This window comes from Colletes gigas, unplaced genomic scaffold, assembly GCF_013123115.1.
Source record: "Colletes gigas isolate AHSC1104 unplaced genomic scaffold, ASM1312311v1 Colletes_gigas_Sc00009, whole genome shotgun sequence".
NCBI lineage: Eukaryota > Metazoa > Arthropoda > Insecta > Hymenoptera > Colletidae > Colletes > Colletes gigas.
The window spans coordinates 8,628,826-8,653,096 of NW_025106638.1; the positions used below are offsets into that span (position 1 = coordinate 8,628,826).

Below are 24,271 nucleotides of genomic sequence, written 5' to 3' on the forward strand. Positions count from 1 at the left end.
AATTTTTTTAAAACGATTTGAAAAATTTTTTTTCGCCGAAAAATATCAGCACCTACTCGATTTTTTTTCTCGAAAGTAGATAGGAATTCGGAGGTATGTGTACTCACCAAAAATGATTGTAGTTGACCCCCGCAACCGAAAATAATTTTTCCAGAACGATTTGAAATTTTTGAATTTAATTATTAATAACTTTTTAACGAAGCTTCCATCAACAAATTAGTATTCTTGATTTTCGTCTTATTTTGGCCTCTACTATCGCTCATTAAAATTTTTGCTAGAGGTGGCCGAACATCCTGTATACATATAAATGGTCCACCCTGTGTAGAAAGCGAAGGTTACCGTCGTTTCCGTCCAGAAGTTGGATCTCGCAGTGATATCCAACGTAGCCGTCGGGGCAATGACAGTTCATCGCTTCTGCACCAATTTGCCTGCAACAGTTAAAACGAGTTTATTATTTATCGTTCAATTCGCGGGCTGGTTAGTCGGAAAACTTGCGTCGAAAAAGTTTCTTTCGCGAACAAGGAGCTCCGTAAGATCTGCTTTTCGCGGATGCTCGGTGCTTCCGGTTCGCAGATGTACCTCACACACATTTATTCAACGATCGATCTTCTTTTCATATTTGATAATAGTTTGGGGGTCCTGTAGATTAGATTGTAAGAAAAGGATAGGGAGAGACTGCTAGCAGACTCATCGGTAAAGCATCCCAGCAGACTCTGCCGGACTATTGGGAGTCAGTCGAGGATCTAATATGTACATACAGGGTGTTCGGCCACCCCTGGGAATAATTTTAATGGGGGATTCTAGAGGCCAAAATAAGACGAAATTCAAGAATACCAATTTGTTGATGGAGGCATCGTTAAAAAGTTATTAATAATTAAATTCAAAAATTTCAAATCGTTCTGGAAAAATTATGTTCGGTTGCGGGGATCAATTACAATCATTTTTGGTCATTACACATACTCGCGAAATTCTATGCGCTTTCGAGAAAAAAATTCCTTACCGAAAATCTAATTAGGTGCCTAAATATTTCAACGAAAAAAAAATTTCAAATCGTTCTGGACAAATTATTTTCGGTTGCGGGGGTCAATTACAATTATTTTTGGTGAATAGACATACCCCCGAAATCTTGTGCATTTTCGAGAAAAAAATTCAGTACGGTCGGAACTTTAAACGTTAATAACTTTTTAAGAAAGCCTCCATCAACAAATTGGTATTCTTGATTTTCGTCTTATTTTGGCCTCTAGAATCCCCCATTAAAATTTTTTCCAGAGGTGGCCTGTATATGCAAACGGAAGGCCGGTCGAGTGCTTGCGAGAGGAACGGTCCCTTGGCGGCGAGTACGGGGAGCGATATGGACCCCATACTAGCAATTAGCGTAGATTTGATAAATAAAATTATGGGATGCCTATAGGAAGAACTACTTTGGCAATTATTTACTTTAAGGACCTCTTTAGAGTTTCCCTCTCTTTTTTACAGTATAATTACCGTCTGGGGAAAAATGTATACGTAACGCCACAATCCGGAAAAAGAAGCGAAGAATAATTTTGAATCGGTGATACCTGCAAGTGGCACCATTTTGACACACAGGCTTGCGTTTATCGTTGAAGCACAAGGGTCCCTCGTTGCAGTTCCTTCCGCTAAAGCCCTCGAAGCAATCGCACCGGAAACTCCTGCAAAGAAAACCAACGGGTGATCTCGTTATTTGCACAGACGCCGTGAACGTAGCATTGGTGACGCCGAGCAAATCGACGGAAATCCCGAGGCACATTAATGATTCATGAGTTGATACCATATCGCGGTTGCAACGCGAAACCACCCCTTTTTAGAATTCATTTCAACTTTATCTTCCATTTATCGTCCGCGAAACGAAATTTCGAAACGCGAGACAACTTCACGTACAAATGTTCGAAACTGTTTCGGAGTTCCAGAGGTGTGACTGTTTATTTTCACGTCCTAGAAATATTAAACGAGTATCCTGTTTAAAAGCACACTGTAAGTGAAAATGTAGACCCAAAGAAACACAAGACCTTTCTCATGAGCAAAATAATTGTTATTTTATTAAAGTTTCGCAAGAGAGGTTTCAACGAACAAGATAAGCACCATAAACGTTCATAAAATCTACGTTTATTAGCCAGTTTAATATTAAAACTCAAGTTGGGTTTCGCGTTTTACGCAGCCGAGATTTGGCATTATTTTCTTATTGTGTGCGGTCTTAAAGATGTCCTTGGAAAACTTTCAGATCGAAACTCGAGAAATTAACAAAGTTGCGAAGAGGACGGCGTTTTACGACAGAGTGTCGCGATTGTATGGTGCGCTGATCGTTACTGGAAACTTTAAAGGCGTTTTTCGCGAAACTGCGCTTTTCAAGTTTATGAAAGTGATATCTCAAAAACTGATAAACCTCCCGACTTTTTAATAGCTTGTAGAAAACGTGTCCGCCCATCCGCAGTACTAGAATTACAACGATATCCTCCACAGTTCTCTTGTTATTAATAAAAAAAAAAAACACGAAATGCTTTTGCTTTTTTTAACACTAACCCCTTCTCGTACTTTAACGAGTCTGACTCGTGACAAAGATTTTGGCCCAAACATAAATATTATGAGCCAGACTCGCGAACAGAAAGTCGGCCCGAACGTAAACATTACGAGCCAGGCTCACGGACAGTAAACGACGATCGTGATTGAGTTTTAGTTCCTATCAGTACGCCACAGGAGTCGGTCACGATTCCTATAACTTCTGTTACAAAGCAGTTTAGCATCAGTCTGGTCTATTTACCGCGCGTTGGTACCTGCCGTTTGGACCCGGATTTCGTCGAGCTAAATGGCACGGGAAGGGGTTAAAATTACATCGTTTTATGAGCTCTTAATTTTCTCCGTTTATTCGTTGCTACGTAAACGACGAGGATCTAAAAACTCTACGATTGTGCAACGAGAACGAAACTCACGCATAATCCTCCGAGATGAGGCAGTTCCCGGTGAAAGAGCAGGCCTGGACGGAACAGGAGCCCGAATTCGGCTCGTTCTCTGTCATCTGGTACGTGACGTTGAAACCGTACACGTCCAGCAGATCGTTCAGCACACGTACGTGGTTGCCCTCGAGTCTGTCCAGCTCGAATTCCACGACAAGGTACGGTCGAAAGGTGCGAAACCATCGGTACTCGAACACGTTGCCTTCGGTGATCTCCTTGAGCAACGTGGCGCCGAAGTTCGTGCTCTCTGACTCGTAGTACGCGTACTCGGTGAAACTGAGCCCCTTGTAGACATATACTTGCGTCAAATAGACTACGATCGAGCTGTTCGTCGCGGGTATGTCGGACACGTCGATCAACCAACGGCACTTGATGGGAACCGGAAACTGGCTGGGAAAATTCGGGGTCTGGATGACACCTCTAGGTGCCGTCAAACGATCACCGCACGCCATTTCGGTCGTCGCGTAACTTCCGAACACGGTGAAGCACCAGAGGCAGGAAAGAAGGCCAATGCCACTGCATATCGTGGGCCTCATCTTCGAGGAATAGGTCTGGAAACAGAATCAGACAACTTAAACCATTTGATGATATGAGCTTTATCTTTATATTTTGTATACGTAAATGCACTGTCCACTCGTATGTCGCCATATAGTCGCCATCCTACATTTTATTATTGTATATATATTTACATTAGTATTTCATTCTAGGGACTCTTGTTGCAATGTTTTCTTTTAGTTTCTGTTTAAATATGTGTGTGATAAAAGATCAAATACGAATACAAATACGAGTGCAAAGGGTTAAAACAATTCCCGGAAAAGGCACAGGCCATTCATTCTTTGTGTCTCGCTGAACGTAGAAAAGAACAGCGAACGAAGGATAGGAAATAATAACACAATGTGCTTCGCCTTTGTTTACATTAAGTACTATGTACCTCCACAGTGGTGAGGATTAGCCAATCGAAATACTGGTGCATTTCAGAATAAGAATATTCGTATACATAACTACTCAATTGTAAACGCTTTAATGTTTCGATCTTAAATTATCCCTTTCCTGGTTACATCGTAGTTTCTTGTGTTAAACGTATCACAAACGTTATTGGAATTTCGGTTCTTAATAATTCGTTCATCTACGCCCTACGGGATCATCAACGTCGTTATCGTTGATAAATTATTAATGACGCGGTGCAAAGAGCTCGAGAGACGCTTGACGTTTCGAGTCGTCGCATCTGTTAACTTTGTTCTCTGTTCCCGGTCCTGAAACGTTGCCAATAAACAATAATGTTCGGTTCGATGCCGTTCCACTTAGAGCCGTCCATAAATTTCAGTTTTGTCAACGACCGCAAACAGACACAGAGGAACGAGAAATAAAATGACGATTGCATTGTTACACTGTTAACGGACAATAGGTTCGTTCGAGGTCTTTGACCGTTCGCAACTCTTTTGTCATTCAGAAACGACTGCATTTTGTCGGTTTACGATAAGGCATGTTTTGATATTAATTTCATGCATTTGTTTGCATTACTGCAACTAAAAAATATTAAGATACTTCTAAACCTAATACATATGTAGTCCAAGAATTATACCGTTTGAAAGTTTACTAAACTACTTTGGTATATTACGGAGATACTCGCACCACAACAAACAGTCAAATGGTCTTCCATTGCAGTCTAAACATTTTTTCAGGACTGCGATCATTTTGATTACATTTAATAAACAAAATAAACGTATCTACACTCTCGCTACTCGCAAATGGTGCACATTAATGGTGAAGTCATTAATGATAAAGTTAATCTTACACTGATCGATATTAGACATAGGCTCATGTTTACAAACATTCTAACGCGTAATAGTACACTTACAAACGAATACAATTACGTTCACTTTCTGCATCGTTCTATGCTACAACCCCAACCGTTTCAGAGATATAGCTTTACTCAGTTGCGTGGGATACTTTGTAAAATAAATAAATATTTGTTTGTTCTCAGCCTTCTTCAATTTTAATTACTTATACGATTCGTAAGAAGATTTACGGGCGTCTAGGCACCGTATCTTACGTAGTCAGGATTCAGCGTTGGTTAGAAGAGGCGGTTGTCAAAGTGTCGATCGAGCGAGCCATCGGTCGTCCTAATCGAGCGATTGAAATAACCCCTTGCATCGAGAACGATCCGAAACGAGCGTCGGTGTTCCCTTCAACACTGTCCGGAGCACAGGTTTCGTATCGTTAGACGGTCACACTTCGTTCCCGCACAGAAACAACACCCGGGGGGGACGATCTCACTCGTGAATGAAACATATATCGAGGAACCGTGGATTTGGAGGGGTGTAAAGTCATGGTATCACGTATTATATCGATGCTGGCGGTCTACGTGGGACGATCTGTACGGGGCGAGAAGTGGTTCGTTCGAGCGTAGCCAGTCGAGGCGACGATCAGCGCGCGAGAAGACGGAACGAGAAACGACGATCGATCTCGTCCCCTGTCATCTGGGGACGATTAAAAATCGGATCTAGCACTCGGGGAGCGTTATCGCGAACGTACAAACCCGCGATCTGCTCAGCAGCTGGGCGTTAGTCTCTTCCGCACGGCTGATCTCTCCGCGCGCACCCTCAGTGCCACCCTTCGCTCTCACACAGACGCTCTCATCACCGGGAAGAAGATGGTGGTGGCTCCACGGGGATGTCGACAACCCCACCGCCAAAACGAGCGGTTCGAATTCGTGTAGGGGTCACGTGATACTAGACTATTGGGATCACCAGGGACGTAGTTAACCGAGTCTACAGACGCACGGTGTGCCGTTTGCCTAAAAAAGTCATTTTAGACAAATATCCTCGTAACAAATGCTTACTTAAGCTATCAACACGTTGTCGACCGCTAATGCTTTGCTGAAACTTTCTGTGGGGCAATTATTTATTTCTATGGGACAAAGTAAAATTATTTTTTGAAATTAATATACATATATTTAAATCAGGACTGCACAACTGATTGCCCAGTGCCACACTTGCCTATCGCGTTTACTCCATTTCCATCATTCGTACCGCTATAGCTCATCGTAGAAGCTATCCTTACTAGTGGTGGGGAGACTACGTAAAAAAGCACTGATTCAGCCATCTGCCGACAATCCATCACAACATTTATACGGACCCAGTACGTACCTTATTGCATCTTAAAATATTTTTCGACGAATGTTTATCAGATTGATTTTTATAAAAATTGGAAATCGTTCGCGATAATAACGAACAGCAGCAGATGCGTGCACCCAATGCAAAACTCATATCTGTACATATGCTTTTCGTTCGTGTATAGATATGTATATTGTTTGATAGAAACAAGTTCAAGTAGGTGTATATGAATTAACAAAGCAAACTCGTACTATTCCATCTTGCTTAAATCAGCAGAGAAAATTCAACGGTAGTTCGGGCAAACGACGAGATAAGAGAAGATAATTATTATTCTAATTCGAATATGGCGTGAAGGAGAGGTACGGACTGGTTCAAGGACCTTCAGATTTCAAGGATAAAAAAATAAAATCACATTAACAGTTACGTCGTGTAAATTATTGCATAATAAAAATGTATACATATTTAGGAATTTCGCAGGTCGATCGATAGAAGATAGATTTGATAATTATTTAGAAAAGGGGGCCTTTTTTATATAATTACCATAGATTTGACGAACACGCCGTTTATTAATTTTAAACAATGTACACAGTCTTTCACGGTAGACGGTTCCTCTTAACCGCAACGCGCTCTCTTTCTCTCTCTTTCTCTTATCACTCTGAACACTCGCTACGCTTCTTGAAATTGTCTCGCAAAAATTCTTGGTCACTGTCTCGTACAATAATTCCTTTTCGCAAGCTATCACACTTGTATTTATTTTGTCACTTGCACTCTATTCGCACACTCCTTTCTTTCACACACTCATTCGCGCCTTGTCTTATTTTTCTAGGTTGTTCACTTGTCGCGTGTTTATTATTTTCGGTGATCGGCCTGCGATCTAACCGACCTCGAAAAACGCGTGTTGTTTCGCTGATTATCGTAACGACTTATCTCCTATACATATACATATATACATATATTTATTTAAATAAGAATAACGTAATTTACTTATCTTATAACTGTCGATTGTAATTTATGTACAACTTCAATGAAAAAGGTAATGGTAACTGATGTATCTTTTCCATCATATAAGTAGAAAGGGCTTTGCTGTTTACGTGATGAGTGATGATCTCTGCTTTGTTAGTGTCAATATCAATGTTGCCCAGATCTGTCTCCATTGTGTCCTCATCGTTATTCACATTTACATTGACCAATACTTTACCGACTGTTTCTTCTCGTTTGGCCATCTGCTTCCGTGAAGCAAAGGTATCATCATCGTCTGTTGTTTCGCTATCGTTTTCGTCTGAATGTGAATCAGTCGTAATATTTTTGTTAACATTGTTACCGCTATGCGATTGAGCTATACTATCCAATTCCTCTTCCATCGAACTCGAACTGTTCTCCGTATTGTTAGCTTCTTCAGAATTCACCGAATCACTGTCGTTCACGTTGTTTTTTTTCACACTTTCTTGTCCTAAAAGTATAAGTTTCTTGGTTTCCAACCAAGAACTGTGCTCGTTCCAAATTTTCTCTCTTAACCGATTTCTTATGTTACCTCTACACAATTCCCGCAAAGACAGCGGATGACATTCAGCTGCAAAATGTTGAAAATCCATTGATTAGGTAAATCTAAATTGCGAATACTATACCTTCGGTTCGGGATAGTTGCAAGTTCACGTACGTAAGTAAAATGGAGTCTGCTCAGAATCAGTAGGAACAACCAACGTCTCGAACGATACGGGAATCATCGTGGATTGCCACCAAGTATCCTCGTTCATTCTATGTACACAAAGTAAGTCATCTTCAAAAGGTATCACGAGGATACCTCCAATACGCACAAACTGTTTAATGTTCGCTATGTGTGATTCAGGACATGCTGCACCACAATACACTCTATCGTATTGTCTATCTGGTATAACGTTCAGACAATTCCCTGTTAAATACATAGTTACATGACTCTTTTCTGCCTTGACAGGAGCCATATATACTCATTACTAAATTTGCTATGCATCACCTTGTACAAAAAGTGGTTCACAAAAGTCAAATTCATCCAGAGCTAATGACTTTTGCTTAAATTCTTCTAGCCGCTCGTATGCATATTTTAAACAATCTTCGTACAATTCAATGCCATGATTTGTTCCATGTTGGTCTAAGGAAGGTAAAGGATATCACGAATATTCTATACCAATTTATTAAAACAGCAGTAGTCTTACTCAATATGAGCCCTGCCATAGTACTGAGATAACCGGTTCCTGATCCAATATTTAAAAAGCTCAGCCCAGGCTTCAAACAAAGACCTTCCATCACCTTACTGTACACATGTGGTGCTGACAGATGTATTTTGCCATACTTCCAAGCAAGAACCCTGTAAGCATTTTTTCTGTCCCGAGATATCACATAATTTGCTCTATCGACTGCTCTAAATACTTGCTCCACCTCTTTTGTTCTTATATATCCAAACTTCATTAAATTATCTACTAAATCATTATTATTTTTTATGATACTTTCGGTTGACCCCATTCTTGAAAACTTGTTTGTCTGTAACAAAGTTTTATCAATGGTTAAACATTTGTCTTGCGTATATTTCAAGTATTTTTTTTGTGAATAAGTAAAAATCTAAATATCTACTATATTTTGATGTTTGTAACGAATACAATAACTTTTATCATCTGTATTAATACTATTATATAAACTATATCTATTACTAATTATATAATATTCATTATTTATTGCAATACCAACAAATTCAGTTACCATCCTTTTTAAAATATAAGGCTGTACCAATACAATGATCACAACTCTACAACAAAAATAACTTACCAGGTCAAAGTATAATACGTTAATTGTGACTATCAGAGTTCACAGGGAACATTACAAATAATAATCTATCGTGATATACTTTATCCGTTGATAACAAATTGTTGTTAATTTCACGTATCAAAATGCAACCGTATTAGGATTATGTTAAAACGCGATGAACGTACAAATCGAATAAAGAATATTATATTTAACTACGACGAGCACTATTATATCTCACGATGAACGAACGAACGAACGAAACGAAATCATAAAGTTCGCGATATCGAATAAAAATGTTAAAAACACGAAGGATTAAACGCGCGTAATTATTGCAGCATTCTCATCAAAATTTTCCCTTACCAGATGAAAACAGTATATTCAGCGGCAACAGATAGTGGAGTCAATGTTGGTTCAAGTTAAAACAAAAACAAAAAAAATTGTCATATTCGAATTAGCGTATTACGGCAAGCATTCAGTATCACACATTGTAATATAACATTTTGCTGTGACAGGCCGCATTTACTCTGGCAGTGTCTTCCGTTTTGTTAAGCATAAGGTCCATCAAGTCCATTAGCTAATAATGCGAGACACTGTTTCTACGCCATTGTGTGTTTTCGTTGACTTTGTTCGTGGCAATTAAACAATGCACCGGCAAGTTTTACGAAGCGAAATAAGATCGTTCGTGATCACGATTACTTCCCTTTTTATTATTTTCGTGCAATTTTTTTTGATTTTGAAGCTTTACTTTCCTTACATCTTTTTTACCTTTTTCTACCAATTGCGCATGTGTGTTAATCGGCCTCTTTGAAGCGTACAACATCGAGCGCAAGCGTTACATATTCGTCGACATATACTTTGAATGCAAATGTAAATATATACATATACAAATTATGCACATACGTTCGGACGATTTTGAAAGTTCGATTTAATTTTGCCTTTATAATCGCCACATCCGTCTTTCCTTTCTAATACGATATTCGTACAGCAGAGAACATCGCGACGAATTAAATTTATCAAACTAACATAATACATACCATATGATTATTACTATACTGTACTATTAAAAATACGACGACGCTGTCGCTACGGAAGCCAACTACGAAATGCGTTTTCCAATGTATTCGTCAACACCATTTAATTTTTTATATACTGACTCTCTCTTTTATTTCGATCGATACTGCTGTCCAACGTAATATTTAATTGTTATTTTATATAACTGAAAATGTAAATTGTTTTCGTACATACACATTCGAAAGGAAAAGTATATAATGTTACTTTATCAAATTCCCAAAAAAGTAATTTTCTGATCGTTACCACATCTCGTGTATGTACTAATACGAGGGAAGGAATGCAACCATTTAGAAGTTTATATCTGTGAATATAAATTATATATGAATCATATTTCGTATGTAAAAGTTGTATGTTGCGGAATACGTTTAATTTTTCATTTCTATGTCGGCGGCGATAATGCTGAGAAATAAAAATTTTTATTATATACCATCAAATATATATTTCTGAAGTGGTTGAACATTTTTATCTCGTTCCGTTCTATAAGTACGAATGTGAATGAGTCTTTACAGCAGAAGCAACATGGGTCGCTACGCATGCGTATTTAGAATGATACCGTCTCTTCGCATATGATGGCGACTGACAACTTTAAAACGTGAGTTTATTATCATACAATTTCTTATGTATACAATGTGTTGTTTGCGTGTAAAATGTAACAGTGATATCACTAAACGTTCAGATTCTTATCGGTAAGGTAATTTTTTTTTTACAATCCTTATTCGTTAGAGTATATCCTTAAAATTACCGCTCATAATTCGTTAGACCAACATTCACTTATCCTAGTAAGTATACCTATAAAGCTTCCCATAACTTCTCATACTAGTGTACTTGAAAAAAAGTTACAAAGTATTTCTGAATGAACGTAACGTGCACAAACTTTTGAACAGACGTTGTGTCGATTTCTACGACGATTTTTGCTTACATTCTTTTTTAATTTACCTCCAACTCGTAACGAAATACTTAAAAACATCGGTGACTGGTGTCTTGATAATGATTACGTCTACGTATTCGTAACGATCAATTTATAGCATTAAAGTCAAAATAACAAGTTACCTAGCGTTTTATTATCGTTTTTAAAAACTTTTAAATAACCTCGATATATATTACGTTAACTATCGCGTACTTTACGAAAACATAAATTCCAAACATTTTTCTTCGCGAAGTAACGAAAGTCTTTGTAATATTTACGTTGCGAAAAACGATAACAATTGAGAAATTGTTTCTTTTGTCCGGGCAAAATTTGTTTTTCGCCTTATCTCTAATTTAAAAGAAAATCATAATCGGTGATTACGTCGTGTTATTATCGTTGCTATCAATTTATGTTGACTTTATTAATTCTTCAAAATTGCAATAAATTGTGTAGCAACAATTGTTTATCGCTGGTTTGTATATCTATCGAATAATAAATTAAATCCATGCGTGATAATAATAATATGTACTAGTCTAAAATTTCTTAATACGAATCGATAATGCATCGAGCATTACGAGTATTAGTTTTATAGTTTGGAGGTTAACGCAGAAGTATATCGAAATCGAAACTTGAGCGTTCATTTCGGTCGCAAAATGACGACTACAATTAGCATTTTTACCGAATTAATATACAAGATATTTTTATGCACGGTACAGTGGAAAATATTGATCGTCAAATTTACTAAATTCACTAAGCTTGTCAAAATTACTGTTTCAAAGGCAGAATCCTTTTCCCAATCGTATGTATTGCTCGTTTAACCAATCCAACTACGATAACAATACGACGTCACGCAAATACTGGCTGCCATTGGTTAAAGCCAGGGGTATCTGCAATAATGAAGTAATATAATTTAGTAAATAGTTGTACCTGAGATAAACGTCGTTCGGGAAATGACGTGCGGTGCATACTTTAAGTTGATTTATCACACTCCTAACGAAACTTATTCGATCTTTCGAAATTCAACGAGACAACGTGGTGAACAATTGATGAATAATCACGATTTGTCTTTTTAAAAAAAATATTGGTTCAACCTGCATCGATCAGCAGAAAATTGATTGTCTTTTTTTTCCCCCCTCTGCATAATATTTGCGCGGGAGAATGATCGAGAGACATAACAATGTAAATATACTGGATGGACGAACAAATTTGGATCGAACGGACTTCTGCTCGTTGCGAACGGTTATCGATCACCTGGCCACGATCCTTAAACGATTTCAAAATTACTTGTGTTTAGGAAAAATCTGTATGTCGAATGCGGTTAACAGTACACCGAGAATGTTTCGATTGGTCGAAATCGCGAATTTGTTCTACGGTGGAGCAGTGATTAACCAATAGGAAGCGGCCTGTTGCGCCGTCGCTACTACAGTTAGAGCCTATGAGGACTTAGCTGTAGCGAACGGAGAATGAAGGTTCGAACGCTTAAAAGATATGCTAAAATAATCGTTTAAAAACCCGTGGAATTGCCATTCGGTTTGTTCCACGTTTACTGTGTAATAATTGTTCGTGTCGTGGTAACGATTCTCATTCAAGGGATCGATTTTTCATTGGTTTAATGCGTGTCTCTTATTCCAGTGAAAAGTGTGCGTGCGCGTTGTGTTCATCGAGTGATTCGTGATGCGCGACGGGGATGGATTTTATAAAAGTATTTGAACGAAGATATCAGCATTGTAACTGTTGAAAAGACTTGTTCTACTGTTCTCTGGTTTCGCGTAGAATGCGAGAAATAAATTCTCTTCGGTCTGCTTACTTATTTGAAAGCGTGAAAAATATTAACGTAACTCTACTCAGCAATAATAGTTCGGCGCGTATTTCAAATCGAGTTAGTGATTCTCTTAACGCCCAGTTATGGCTATCGGTGGACATGACGACGTTAGTTATTAAAGCATGTGAATTTGTTTGACGCTTGTTCTCCAAATACATTATCCATGTTTGCATTATTTACGATTGCAATTAGACACAAATTATGTAACTAGTAATAATCCTATTTGGTGAAAGAAGACATTATACATTGTTAGGTTTGTAAAAATTCTAACATACTTTCTATAACGTGTTTATCGTTTATAATTCACCGTATAAACAACTTCTGACGTACGATTTCATTTTTTAACATTATTACTAACCGTGTTTCCATAATTTTGTTTTTTTTATAATGATCCTTCAAGATCAGTTTTCCAAATATGGATAAAATTTAAGTCCACATTTGTATTCATTTATTACCTTAACGTATGCTCACTATTTAAGTACTGCAATTATATATTTTTATTTGCATTTTAATGCAATTATAAATAAAGAATAAACAAACAAAGAATCTGTAAAAATATGATTTATGTTCTCGAGATGTTTTCTTGTAATTAACAAAAAAAATTCAAAACTGCATAAGGAAATATTGTATGTACATCAGACAAATATATTGTGTTTTACCTTTTTTTTCAATAGAATGGAAGAAGAAATAGTGGTTGATGATTTAGATGAGAATAGCAGTACAGAGGCTCAGCAATCGGACGATTCTACACCCGTCATGCCTTTACTATATATTCAACCAAGTAAATTGCGTTCTGCGCCGCCAACTACAACAAATCAGAGTTTAGTTTCGCAGAATGCTACTCAACTTGCTGCCATTATCAATCCAGTTAATAACCAGGTAATTTATTTAAATTTTTATTCAAATATTTTTTAACCAGTAATTTTTGTTCTTTATGTTACACATTCCATACAACTAAACAAAAATTTCTATAGAATTATTAATACCTATAATTTTGAGTCTTATGTAAGTGAATTAGTACTTTGTACTATATGGTATAATAAACTGCATGGTTACATATATAGGTCAGAGTAACCTATAATTGTGTAAAATGATCTAGAATAATTCAGGTACTTCAAGTATGCACTGACAGAGTGTAGATAAGTTTCAGTGTGTTGTATGTGAATTGATATATAATGTACATGTATATAGTATGAAGCCTTATTATACTCTGTGTGTAGATGGTAGCAGTGTGTATTTCATCTTTTTATAGTAAATACAGATTTGTAGCAATAATTAAATATTATGTTCATAACTACTTAGTGTTGTCTTATAATGTTAGAATAGTGATAGCTGAAATGTGCTGTTCGAAGAAGAATAAATGTGTTTAAAAGCAAAAGTTTATGTCAAATTACACAACTAGTTGTTATCAAAGTTATATATCTGATTTATGTCAAAGTGTCAAAAATCATTGAATCAATTTTATTTTAACATGTGATTTGTTCTTTATCCTTAATTAAATGTTTCTTTCATTTTTATTCTAGATTGTTACTGGACAAAATAAAGTATTTATACAAGGGCCAAGTCAGGTTACCACTACTCAAAATAAACAACATATTGTAATTCATCGGCCAATTAATACAGTCAGTACTACAACAACTTCCCAAGGCCAGAAGCACATATTACTGAGAAAATCTAACGCGTCCACTGCTCAGATCGTGCCCTTAAGTACTTCTCAAGGAAATCAAAGTAATGCACAAGCAGGCAAACATACATTTGCGTATCTTGGCACTCTTATTAAACCGAACAAATCACGCGAATCCGTTGTTATTCCAGCAGGTAACTAAAATTTTTTAATAATAAAATTGCAGATAGCAAAGACCCATTTTGTAAGGATAATTTTCATTTGTTTGTTAATATCTTTTAATAGGTGCTTTGACCACAAGTCAAATAACTAAGCCAAAATTAGTAATTGCACCAGTTATATCACAATTAGCTCAAACATCAACAAGCACTACTTCAGGATCTCAAAGTCAACCTTCCAAACATATGGCAAATTTGTTATTACCAGTCAGTATTCCTCAGCAAAGTGGACCGACTAAGCCTAGTATGTTTAATTTAAAAATCAATAATGGCCAAATCAGTACAGAAAGTAAAGGAACCATTACAGGTATGTAGTTGCAGACGTTTCTTCGTAACCAGGAGTGTGCGAGAACCCGAAAACATCGGGAACCCGATGGTCGGGACAAATCGGGATGAGGTCGAGTCGGGTTGGGTCTAGCTCCCGGAAGAATCGGGTTTCCCGAAAAGTTCGAGATTCCCGAAGGAGTCGGGTTTCCCGAAAATTTTTGAGACTCTTGAAAAGAATTCGCGATAAACAACATTCTTTCAATTTCTTCTGCCAGTTTTCGTGAAGTTATTGGAGACACGGATACTAAGAATCATGTGACCTGATGTAAACAAACGTATGACTGCGTGCTTAGTACTTGAGCATTGTGTACGCTGTTCATCAGGTTCTCGGAATTATCGGGAATCCCGAAAATTCGAGATTCTCGAAACTTTTCGGGTATCCGTCTCGATCCCGAAAAAATATCGTGTTCCCTACCCGACCCGATATTTCGGGTTCTCGCGCACCCCTATTCTTAACCCGTTTAATTTTCAGCAAAAAATGTTCATTTGTCTTGCTTTTGTATTATAGTTTTACGGGAATCGAAAACAACAAATTCTGCCACGCATCCTCCGCCTCTACATCCCATTGCAAAAATGAGTTTGCTAAATGCAAATAAAGGAAACAATAATTCCACGGACAGCATAAAAATTACAGAAAATCCAGATTCCGCTGTTATTACTCCTATTCCAAAGAAGGATGACATTGGTATGCCTGAGAAACGGAAAAAAACAATAAGTAATATATTAAGGGGCTCTAATGAGAAGAGATTGAAGAAACAAAATCTTGCGAAGTCTCCGCAGGACAGCATGATCGATGTAACCTATGCGTTGAGCAGTCCCGAATCCGAACAAGATAAGGACAAAAAAGTTCAAAACGACGATGACATTACTCTGATCAAAGTAGTTCCTAGCGAGGACAAAACTATGAAGCTTAATGCTGCTATGGACGATGACATAAAAATTGAAATTATCAAAACACGCACGAGTTGTGGTATCGAGCCAGTATTGGATAATAAAAATGATACTAAAGTTAGTAATTACGAAGATCTAAAAGACCATTTGAATACTAACCATCCGAACGATTCCAGTTTCGATGCTACAAAGGTGCTAGATTGGAAGGATGGTGTTGGTACTCTTCCTGGAAGTACATTGAAGGTATATCTTTAGTATCTGTAAAGAATTAAGTTATAGCCAATTTAGTATTTTTAAGTGACGAGTGTATTTTATAGTTCTGCATGAATGAGTTTGGTATTATGGAAGTGGTAGAAGAGGATGAAAGTAACAAACAAGGGAAAGATGGTATTGGCGACAAAGAAAACGTTTGTTTAACTCAAAACTCTTCAAAGTCCAGTCCTTTAACTGTTAATAATGTGAATTCTGAAAAGAAACGTAAGTATAGTAAGTAGACTAACATAAATCGGGACTACTCTCCTAACAGAATTGTATTAAGATTTTATCAAACATTTGATTTTATAGCCGATGATAGAAAATCCAGGACTGTATCGGCGGATACAATGTATCATTGTGAAGGCTGCGGATGTTATGGGTTAGCTGCAGAGTTCGAAAGTCCAATATCATGTAGTCCAACGTGCACAGAAATAATAGAATCTAAGAAACAGCCTTCGATGCGGAAGGACAAAGATCTAAAGTAAGATTTAATACATATTTTTCAAAAAATTTATAGGCTAATCAAACATTCATAATGTTTGTTTACGTGTTCGTTTTTATAGAGACATACGCGCGAAACGAAAACGTAAAAGACTACTGCAAGAGCAACAACAATCTAAAGAATTAGAAGATAAATCTTTAGAGGAAAAAGGGCAAGATAAAATAAAATCTGAAACAGACGAGGACACTAAAGACACTATTACAGGAATGGACGATGAAAGTCAAGGAGATTACAATGAGTCGAAGGTACGTGTAACCGAACTTCGTTTCCAAATGTATTGTAACGTACTGCTTATAAGTGTGTCTCTGTATGTAGTATCCTTGGCAGACAGGAAAACTCGGATTTTCGTGGGCAAAGTATCTCGAACATTGTAAGGCGAAGGCTGCACCCGTTAAATTATTCAAAGACGCTTTCCCGTATAGTAAAAATCATTTCAAAGTTGGAATGAAATTGGAAGGGATAGATCCAGAACATCCGTCGCGTTATTGTGTTCTCACGGTCGTTGAAGTAGTAGGTAAGTCGTTTAACATTTTTTGCACCGCGTTCCTTCTCGTTTATGCGACACATTTAGCGTATTCGTCCACAAATAGGTTATCGAATACGTTTGCATTTCGACGGATACCCGGAAAACTACGATTTCTGGGTAAATGCAGACAGTATGGATATATTTCCCGTTGGCTGGTCAGAGAAGAATGGACATCGATTAGATCCGCCGAAGGGTTACGTAGCCAATAATTTTAATTGGAACGCTTATCTTAAAATTTGCAAAGCTACCGCAGCACCGAAAAATATATTTTCAAATAAGAGTGTAAGCGACGCAACTTTCAATCGAGCTATTATTTATTTTGAAATTTCATAATATTAATAAGTATGTTGGGTACTTTCAGTCGGTATTTCCAACTGGTTTCCGGGTAGGAATGAAATTGGAAGCAGTAGATAGGAAACATTCTTCGTTAGTTTGCGTAGCTAGTATAGCAGGCCTAATGGATTCCCGCATATTGGTTCATTTCGATTCATGGGATGAAGTTTACGATTATTGGGCAGATGCAAGTTCGCCGTACATTCATCCGGTGGGTTGGTGTCATCACAATGGTCATAGTCTCACACCACCGAACAGTAAGTAAAAGTTCTTCCAGGTGTATCTATTCGAATGTAGCATTTATTTTTTAAAATAAAAAGAAATCGGTATATAAATATTCGTTTTAGATTACAAAGATCCGAAATCCTTTACATGGGACGCGTATCTAAGAGAAACTCGTTCCATGGTTGCACCAGCCAGAGCTTTCAAACAACGACCACCTTGCGGATTCAAACGTGGAATGAAATTAGAGGCTGTTGATAAACGAGTGCCTCAGCTCATAAGAGTAGCAACGGTCGAAGACGTAAAAGATCATATGTTCGTAAACTATGAATATTTACGTCTACCGAAGTGCTTAGATGGACAGAAATTACTCAAAGGTTCGCGTTACAGGTTAAAAATAAGATTCGATGGATGGCCAGAGAATCATGCTTACTGGGTGGACGATGATTCCCCAGACATACATCCCATGGGCTGGTGTTTGAAAACGGGTCACCCTTTGGAACGGCCATTAAGTAAGATTTACTAATACTTTCTGATATCGTTTTCTTGAATGCTTCGTTTCTGTGTTTCATAATCGTATATGTAACATTTACATAGCACCCGAAAATTTGAACGATAGACCGGAGTGCGGAACGTATGGTTGTACAGGAACCGGCCACGTGAAAGGTCCTAAATTCGCAACGCACAACTCTGCGTCCGGTTGTCCGTACTCGCCACAAAATCTTCATAAAGTTAGGCAACTATCCGACAGGCTCAATCTGAAGCACGAAACTTGCGATTTCGAAGATGATGTACAGGACAAGCCGAAAACAGAAAAGACTGATAAAATAAAAATGGAGAAATCTGAGAAACCTGAAAAATCCGAGAAACCGTTGTTCATGGAAGAACGGTTATTGAAGACTGAAAAAGATTTTAAGCTAGAAGACGGCGAGTTTTCCGATAAAAATGACAAGTCTGAAAATTCAGAGAAGTGAGTTATTCAAACATTTCTTTTATCGCGTTTATATATTATCGCCTGTATACAACGATCTACGGTTTATAGGTCGAGTAAGTCAAAACATCATCTCAGCGATGGGCAAACGGACGACGACGAACTCTTGAGGAAACGAAAGAAAAGGTTTGTAATTTTTATTGTCGCGTTTGCACGTTTCTTTCTACGGGTTGTAATCACCTCCGTATTTAAATAGACGACAGATTTCGGAAGATGCTTTGTTTCCCCTTTCGAACTCGTACGGCGATACAGCATTAACTTCTATACCGTACGCTGCAAATATGCCGGATAAACAATTACGTACGGAACTATATCAGTCTGTGTATACTCCCGGGTACAATCCACTACCCGATGCACCGCATATATGGGCGAAGCATAGCAATGCTTTGAACAGGGTAGTAGCAAGGCAAAATACTAATCCTCGACGATGGTCAAACGAGGAAGTGATCAAATTTATACAAAGTGTTCCCAACTGTAAAGAAATTGGAAATATGTTTAGGAAACATGTACGTAATACAAAAGGTTTTGCAAAGCAAATATTTGGAGGAGTCCGGGTGTGTGCTTAATACGGAAACTTTACGTTACAGAGTATCGATGGCGAAGCATTTCTGATGTTGACTCAAGAGGATTTAGTATCGTTGCTGGGACTTCGTCTTGGTCCTGCAATTAAATTGTACAATAGCATAGTACTCCTTCGTAGAAGGGCGACGTGAATGAGGTGCGATGAACGCACATACAAGTGGGTATTGAAAAGTGCAAAGTGGCAGCTATCGTGACGATAATGTCGAACGTATTTATTTAAAAAACTTTAACACATCATCGAGGTAGAAACATATTTTCCATCATTATTGAAAATCATTCATTTAATGCGATACTGTGACGTGGAGAGCGGGATTGTGACGAATTCGATCAAGAGAAAGACAATTATTGAACGAAAAAGAAAGAAAATTGTGTTTGAAAGTTGAAATCTATGATTTTGCCGATTCATGAGATATTATAGCTCGAATGTACGCGCATAAAGTACTTATGGATTGACCGTTCTAATTTTTTCCTATACAGTGAAGTGCATTCAATCGTGTACAAATGTAAATATAATGATCTTAATAATTAAATATTGTAATACAAAAATATATGGAGCGTCGATACAATTATCCCTACCTTCGATATGCAATATTAATCCAAATATGATTTACTTTCAGTCAAAGACGCGATGAGGTCTGAACGAATTTATTGAGAAGACTACAATCGCATATCTTTCGTAACTATAGAATAGATCAATCACAAATAGATTCTAATAACTTTTCGTAATCTTACTACGCAACGTAAAACTATGCATTCCAATTCTTAGGAATATTCTCCTTATATCATTTAGGGCAAATTTTATTTCCAAATAACGAAAAATTTGACTACCTCCGTCTACAAATATGTAACTAATGAAGAAAAGATAACGAACCCGTATTAATATTTGCATCAAAGAAAAAATTTAGGAAAAAGATCTTCTTTGAACTTCATTTAACAGGTGTAATATTGCATCTGTATATAATCTTGTTAACACATTGACAGTGTTTTAAATCTACAACGAACCTTTAAAACGCTTACAATAAATGAATCATAACCCCTTTACGCCCATGCCTGATAGATATGCTTTTTGGAACGATCTTTGTCTAATCTGACCGTTTAAGGACTGAAAATAATTGTTTTTCTTCGGATTCTACGTAAAAAATGCAACATACAACATTTTTAATTAACAAATAAAGGAACATTATTACGTAGGCTAGAGACAAATCCAATAAAAACAACTCATCACTTTTGGTGAGTTAGGACCAAAAGGTGCGAATGTTAAGGGGTTAATACTTGTAAATTTGTTAAGGTTAGAAATACTAGAAAATAGCAATAATGCTATAATTTGAAAAATGTCGAAACGTGTTATTATTATACAGAGGAATTATGTACCCAACGATGAAAGTAACTGAAAGTAGATTGAATGATTGAAAAAGTTATTTTATTAATATGAAATCGTGAATTAAATACTGAATAACACAAACAGTTATTTACTTAAAAATCGATTGACAATCAAGCTATACACAGAGTCTGTACAAATGTGAAAATAATAGTATTCCAGGATGATTAGACAAATTTTATTCACGAATAACGAATAAAAATTTTAGATTAATTCGTAACTTAATTTCCGTTTATGTTTCATTTGTAAATTAAAATAAGTCACGGGCAAAAGTCAATGCAAACGAATCTAAAATATTTATTCGTTATTTGTGAATAAAATTAGTCAAACTCTGTATTCTAGGGTTGAAGAAAACGTTTAGCTTTCGGAGTAATTACGAGACAATGATGGAAGTTTCATGCAGTGTAAAATAAATGATAGGGTTCGATAGTTTTTTTTTATAAAAGTTAGTAAAATTTTAATGGTTACCGATATAGGAGAGGGCGGTGCTCTATTTAAGAAGCATCGTCCCTCCCCATTCGGTCTCGGCATCGTACCACTCGCGGACCGTTCTCCTTCCACCAGCCAGCGAAGTGGCTGCTATGGCGATGTTTACAACGTAGTCACGGCGACTGGCCATGTGTTCAGTCGGTGGCTCGTCGCGCGCCGGGTAACAGTACGTTTTCGTGCGTGCGTTCGTTTCATAGTTTATCGTGCGCTTTCGTTCTACGAACACGTCCGTTATGTGACACAACCACTCGACTGTCGCATCAGACACTGAACCACCTAACAGGCTGTTCAACATTTTGCACCTGTAATCATCTTTTTCCACAACACCAGCGACAGTTGATACACAACATCCGAGGGATTCGATCGGATCGAAGTCGGTTATTTGCGACGATATCGTGGCGGGAATTTTCCCGATCGCGGAGAACGTTTCCACCCAAACGGAGTTTCACGGACCGACGACGTCTCGAGTTTCGAAATCTCGATCGATTCTCGAGAGGTTGAAACAATCGGCGAGCACCGGAACGATGACATTGCCAGTGTCGTTAACAACTCGGTACGATAAATCGTTCGTAAGAGTTTTGTGCATAACCGTAGCGATTGATTGTTTACGAAACGACGACAACGGACACGCGATGAACGATTCTCGTTGGTAATCGTGTATCATTGCCAAACGAGTGAGACCACGGACACAGAGAGTAAAATTTGCCTTTCAATTGTTTCGATAATCGATGCTTCGTCGAAGGTGCAACGAGAGTGAAAAGGGACAGCGATAACCGGTAGTTTGTGTTATGACTGGATTATTTTTTGCGCGGCAAAAGGAGGGGAACGATGAAGAGCGGTCAGTGTTGATGGTTTGTGCGCGAGAAAAGCGCGAAGGCCTCGAAGAGGAAGGACGATCCGTGAAATTTGGCGGCGGTGGGCCGCAGGGTCGTTCATTGGTGGTTGGCGCGGGTGGCGCCAAAATGCCCCGTGGCCTGCCGACTAGACGAAGCCTTCAGACGCTGGCACTTGTTCTTGCCACTGCTTATGCCACGATTCTTCTCTATCAGGCCGTTGTACCGCGTCAGGTGAGCATTCGTAATTTTCACAGCATTAAGGGGATCTTCTACTGTAAACCGTCAAAAAATTCGATTTTTTTTTCCATTTTCTTATAATTAAGAATCTTTTTCCTTTTCTTGACTTGAACAAACAGAACGGCTGGAATTACGGAAGCCACTAGAACACTTTTTCGGTACGCGATTGCGTACGAGGTTCTGTACTGTCACTAATTTTGACTATTTCTCGTTGTAAAAATTTGTGAATATTACTGAAAGAGTAATAAATATATATGTATTCTGTATAAAAAAATACCAAAGAAAACTTAAAAAGTGCATTTTACAGTAGAAGATCCTCTTAACTCTATAGACATAGGGTTAATACCAAGGATTGAAATCAATTATAATATTCGGTTCTTGAAATAGTTATGAGAAACGAAAAGATGTAACTGTTATGGCTATGTCGGTTCTGTTTTAATTACGGTTCGGATCTATGCAACAGGTATATACGCTTTGGTAGAAATTAAGCTCTTGATCCTTGAAATACGAAAGACGTATTAGTACGTGTCCCGTATAAAATGTGTCAATATTTTCACAAATTCAATAAGAATTGAAAGCAAAGTGTGCTTCTAACCAGCATATCCAGTCAGATATTGAAAGTTTTCAGAGTTTACGTCGGTTGTCTCTATTCTGATTTTTGAATCTCGTGTCACGAATTGAATCGCGTAGTAAACGTCGCCTAATTGACCTTGGTGGTAAAGCGGGACCGTGCTTGTCACTCCGGAGAAACGCGCGAATTAATTTCTCTGGAAATGTTCACCGGCGATAGCCAGTTATGTTAATCGAACGAAAAATCGAGAGCGGTCCAGTCTCCCTGGTCGAGTTTGTTTTCATTCTTCGAGCACAGAACCTGAGTAAACATTCACCGTTCGTGCACGTGCTCGGTTCTTTCCCGAGAAATCGTTTCGTCACCGAATAGCAACGATCGAATTACTGGGGACGCCATATTTACGAGGCGTACATCAAGTGTCGCTAGGGTTTTGCTACCTTTTCGCGTTGTAGGTAATTGTCGGCCATTACGGAAAATATTGTGCAAAAATGGAAAAGACCAGTGTACATATATGTAATAAGGATACGTATTAAGAATTTGTGTGTTCCTTGTGGCTGATGGGTCGTTTCATTTTTTTCAGTGGGTCGACGAGATAACTGTTGAGGTAAATAGCAGAAGCATGCTGGTAGAAATGCCGGCTTCGCGGAAGCTGATCAGCGAGGAGTCGTCGGTGACACCTGCGATCGCCACGGCGACCATGGCACCATCTTCGACGAATCTCGACGACGTGTTCATCAGCGTGAAGACCACCAAGCATTATCATCATTCCCGTCTACCGGTGATCATCAGCACGTGGTTTCAATTCGCCAAGGATCAGGTACGCAACGAATCCTTTCATGCTATACAGGGTGTTTCGGCCACCCCTGGGAAAAATTTTAGTGGGGATTCTGGAGGCCAAAATAGGACGAAAATCAAGAATACCAATTTGTTGATGGAGGCTTCGTTAAAAAGTTATTAACGTTTAAAGTTCCCCCCGTACTGAATTTTTTTCCGAAAATTCGCAGGATTTCGGGGATATGATTATTCACTAAAAATTATTATAATTGACCCCCGCAACCGAAAATAATTTTTCCAGAACGATTTGAAATTTTTTTCTTCTGTCGAAAAATTTCACACCTCGAATTTTTTTCTAGAAAGTGGGTAGGATTTCGGGGGTATGCCTATTCACCAAAAATGATTATAATTGACCCTCGCAACCGAAAGTAATTTTTCCAGAACGATTTGAAATTTTTGTATTTAATTGTTAATAACTTTTTAACGAAGCCTCCATCGACAAATTGGTATTCTTGATTTTCGTCTTATTTTGGCCTCTAGAATCCCCCATTAAAATTTTTCTTTGGGTATTTAATAGTGTATCCGTGTTAATCCAGCAATTGCTTACGACTACATCTACGACCATATCTAAAAGAATAATCGACTTTTTTTTTATCTACAAGTTATTAGCGATAAGAGGACTTCCGTAGTTAATTCCACGAACTTAGTTGGGGAATAGATGCAACTTGTGCGCGATTCGTTACCGTTCGGTCGAGCACACACGCGCGCAGTTTCAGATCGCGAGAAGCTTGATGAGGAATCCTTGTCGTGGGAACCGGGATTCACTCTATTTCCTTTTTACCGTTTCTTCACTCT

The 24,271-nt window shown here is 37.9% G+C and overlaps 4 protein-coding genes across 12 annotated transcripts in view; 2 read left to right on the forward strand and 2 right to left on the reverse strand.

The window, feature by feature from the left end:
- Nucleotides 1-5,518, reverse strand: part of LOC122397465 — a 34,045-nt gene extending 28,527 nt beyond the window's left edge. The window contains exons 1-4 of the mRNA XM_043396616.1: nucleotides 5,023-5,518; nucleotides 2,946-3,520; nucleotides 1,560-1,670; nucleotides 340-428 (exon numbers count right to left, since the gene is read on the reverse strand). Of these exons, the coding sequence (XP_043252551.1) occupies nucleotides 340-428; nucleotides 1,560-1,670; nucleotides 2,946-3,505 (760 nt within the window). The 5' untranslated portion in view covers nucleotides 3,506-3,520; nucleotides 5,023-5,518. The remainder of the gene's footprint in view (nucleotides 1-339; nucleotides 429-1,559; nucleotides 1,671-2,945; nucleotides 3,521-5,022) is intronic.
- Nucleotides 5,519-6,497: 979 nt separating this feature from the next.
- Nucleotides 6,498-9,945, reverse strand: LOC122397217 (protein-L-isoaspartate O-methyltransferase domain-containing protein 1-like). 5 transcript variants are annotated; one of them, XM_043396235.1, is made up of 6 exons: nucleotides 9,221-9,714; nucleotides 8,498-8,599; nucleotides 8,275-8,426; nucleotides 8,076-8,210; nucleotides 7,743-7,994; nucleotides 6,498-7,655 (listed from the first exon to the last, which is right to left on the reverse strand). In XM_043396235.1, the coding sequence occupies exons 3-6, from the start codon at nucleotides 8,363-8,365 to the stop codon at nucleotides 7,075-7,077; spliced, it is 1,059 nt and encodes a 352-aa protein (XP_043252170.1). In that variant the 5' UTR covers nucleotides 8,366-8,426; nucleotides 8,498-8,599; nucleotides 9,221-9,714; the 3' UTR covers nucleotides 6,498-7,074. The 5 variants fall into 5 exon arrangements, with proteins under 5 accessions (XP_043252170.1, XP_043252165.1, XP_043252169.1 ...); XM_043396230.1 differs by lacking the exon at nucleotides 9,221-9,714 and adding an exon at nucleotides 9,895-9,945 and having other exon boundaries at nucleotides 8,275-8,599; XM_043396234.1 differs by lacking the exon at nucleotides 9,221-9,714 and adding an exon at nucleotides 9,761-9,797 and having other exon boundaries at nucleotides 8,275-8,599.
- Nucleotides 9,946-10,497: 552 nt separating this feature from the next.
- On the forward strand, nucleotides 10,498-19,527 carry LOC122397167 (lethal(3)malignant brain tumor-like protein 4). Of its 5 annotated transcripts, none has more exons than XM_043396115.1 (17): nucleotides 10,498-10,523; nucleotides 13,335-13,539; nucleotides 14,184-14,478; nucleotides 14,570-14,809; nucleotides 15,338-15,963; nucleotides 16,038-16,197; nucleotides 16,285-16,456; nucleotides 16,539-16,722; nucleotides 16,793-16,991; nucleotides 17,068-17,285; nucleotides 17,365-17,593; nucleotides 17,684-17,873; nucleotides 17,949-18,070; nucleotides 18,156-18,528; nucleotides 18,601-18,675; nucleotides 18,746-19,055; nucleotides 19,137-19,527. In XM_043396115.1, exons 1-17 carry the CDS (start codon nucleotides 10,498-10,500, stop codon nucleotides 19,260-19,262), a joined length of 3,750 nt encoding a protein of 1,249 aa, XP_043252050.1. In that variant the 3' UTR covers nucleotides 19,263-19,527. The 5 variants fall into 5 exon arrangements, with proteins under 5 accessions (XP_043252050.1, XP_043252052.1, XP_043252051.1 ...); XM_043396117.1 differs by having other exon boundaries at nucleotides 10,507-10,622; XM_043396116.1 differs by lacking the exon at nucleotides 10,498-10,523 and adding an exon at nucleotides 12,559-12,913.
- A 1,643-nt stretch (nucleotides 19,528-21,170) lies between these two features.
- Nucleotides 21,171-24,271, forward strand: part of LOC122397305 (fringe glycosyltransferase) — a 113,079-nt gene continuing 109,978 nt past the window's right edge. The window contains exons 1-2 of the mRNA XM_043396415.1: nucleotides 21,171-22,065; nucleotides 23,223-23,459. Of these exons, the coding sequence (XP_043252350.1) occupies nucleotides 21,787-22,065; nucleotides 23,223-23,459 (516 nt within the window). The 5' untranslated portion in view covers nucleotides 21,171-21,786. The remainder of the gene's footprint in view (nucleotides 22,066-23,222; nucleotides 23,460-24,271) is intronic.

Bases quoted from the DNA above. Each gene is read 5' to 3' on its own strand.
- LOC122397217 (XM_043396230.1), bottom strand. The intron at 7,995-8,075 runs GTGATGCATAGC...TGTATTTAACAG, and splicing joins TGAACCACTTTTTGTACAAG to GGAATTGTCTGAACGTTATA. The intron at 7,656-7,742 runs GTACGTGAACTT...AACATTTTGCAG, and splicing joins GCAGACTCCATTTTACTTAC to CTGAATGTCATCCGCTGTCT.
- LOC122397167 (XM_043396115.1), top strand. From the start codon at position 10,498: ATGATGGCGACTGACAACTTTAAAAC. The intron at 16,723-16,792 runs GTACGTGTAACC...CTCTGTATGTAG, and splicing joins GAGATTACAATGAGTCGAAG to TATCCTTGGCAGACAGGAAA. The intron at 17,874-17,948 runs GTTCGTAAACTA...TTCGCGTTACAG, and splicing joins GAAGACGTAAAAGATCATAT to GTTAAAAATAAGATTCGATG.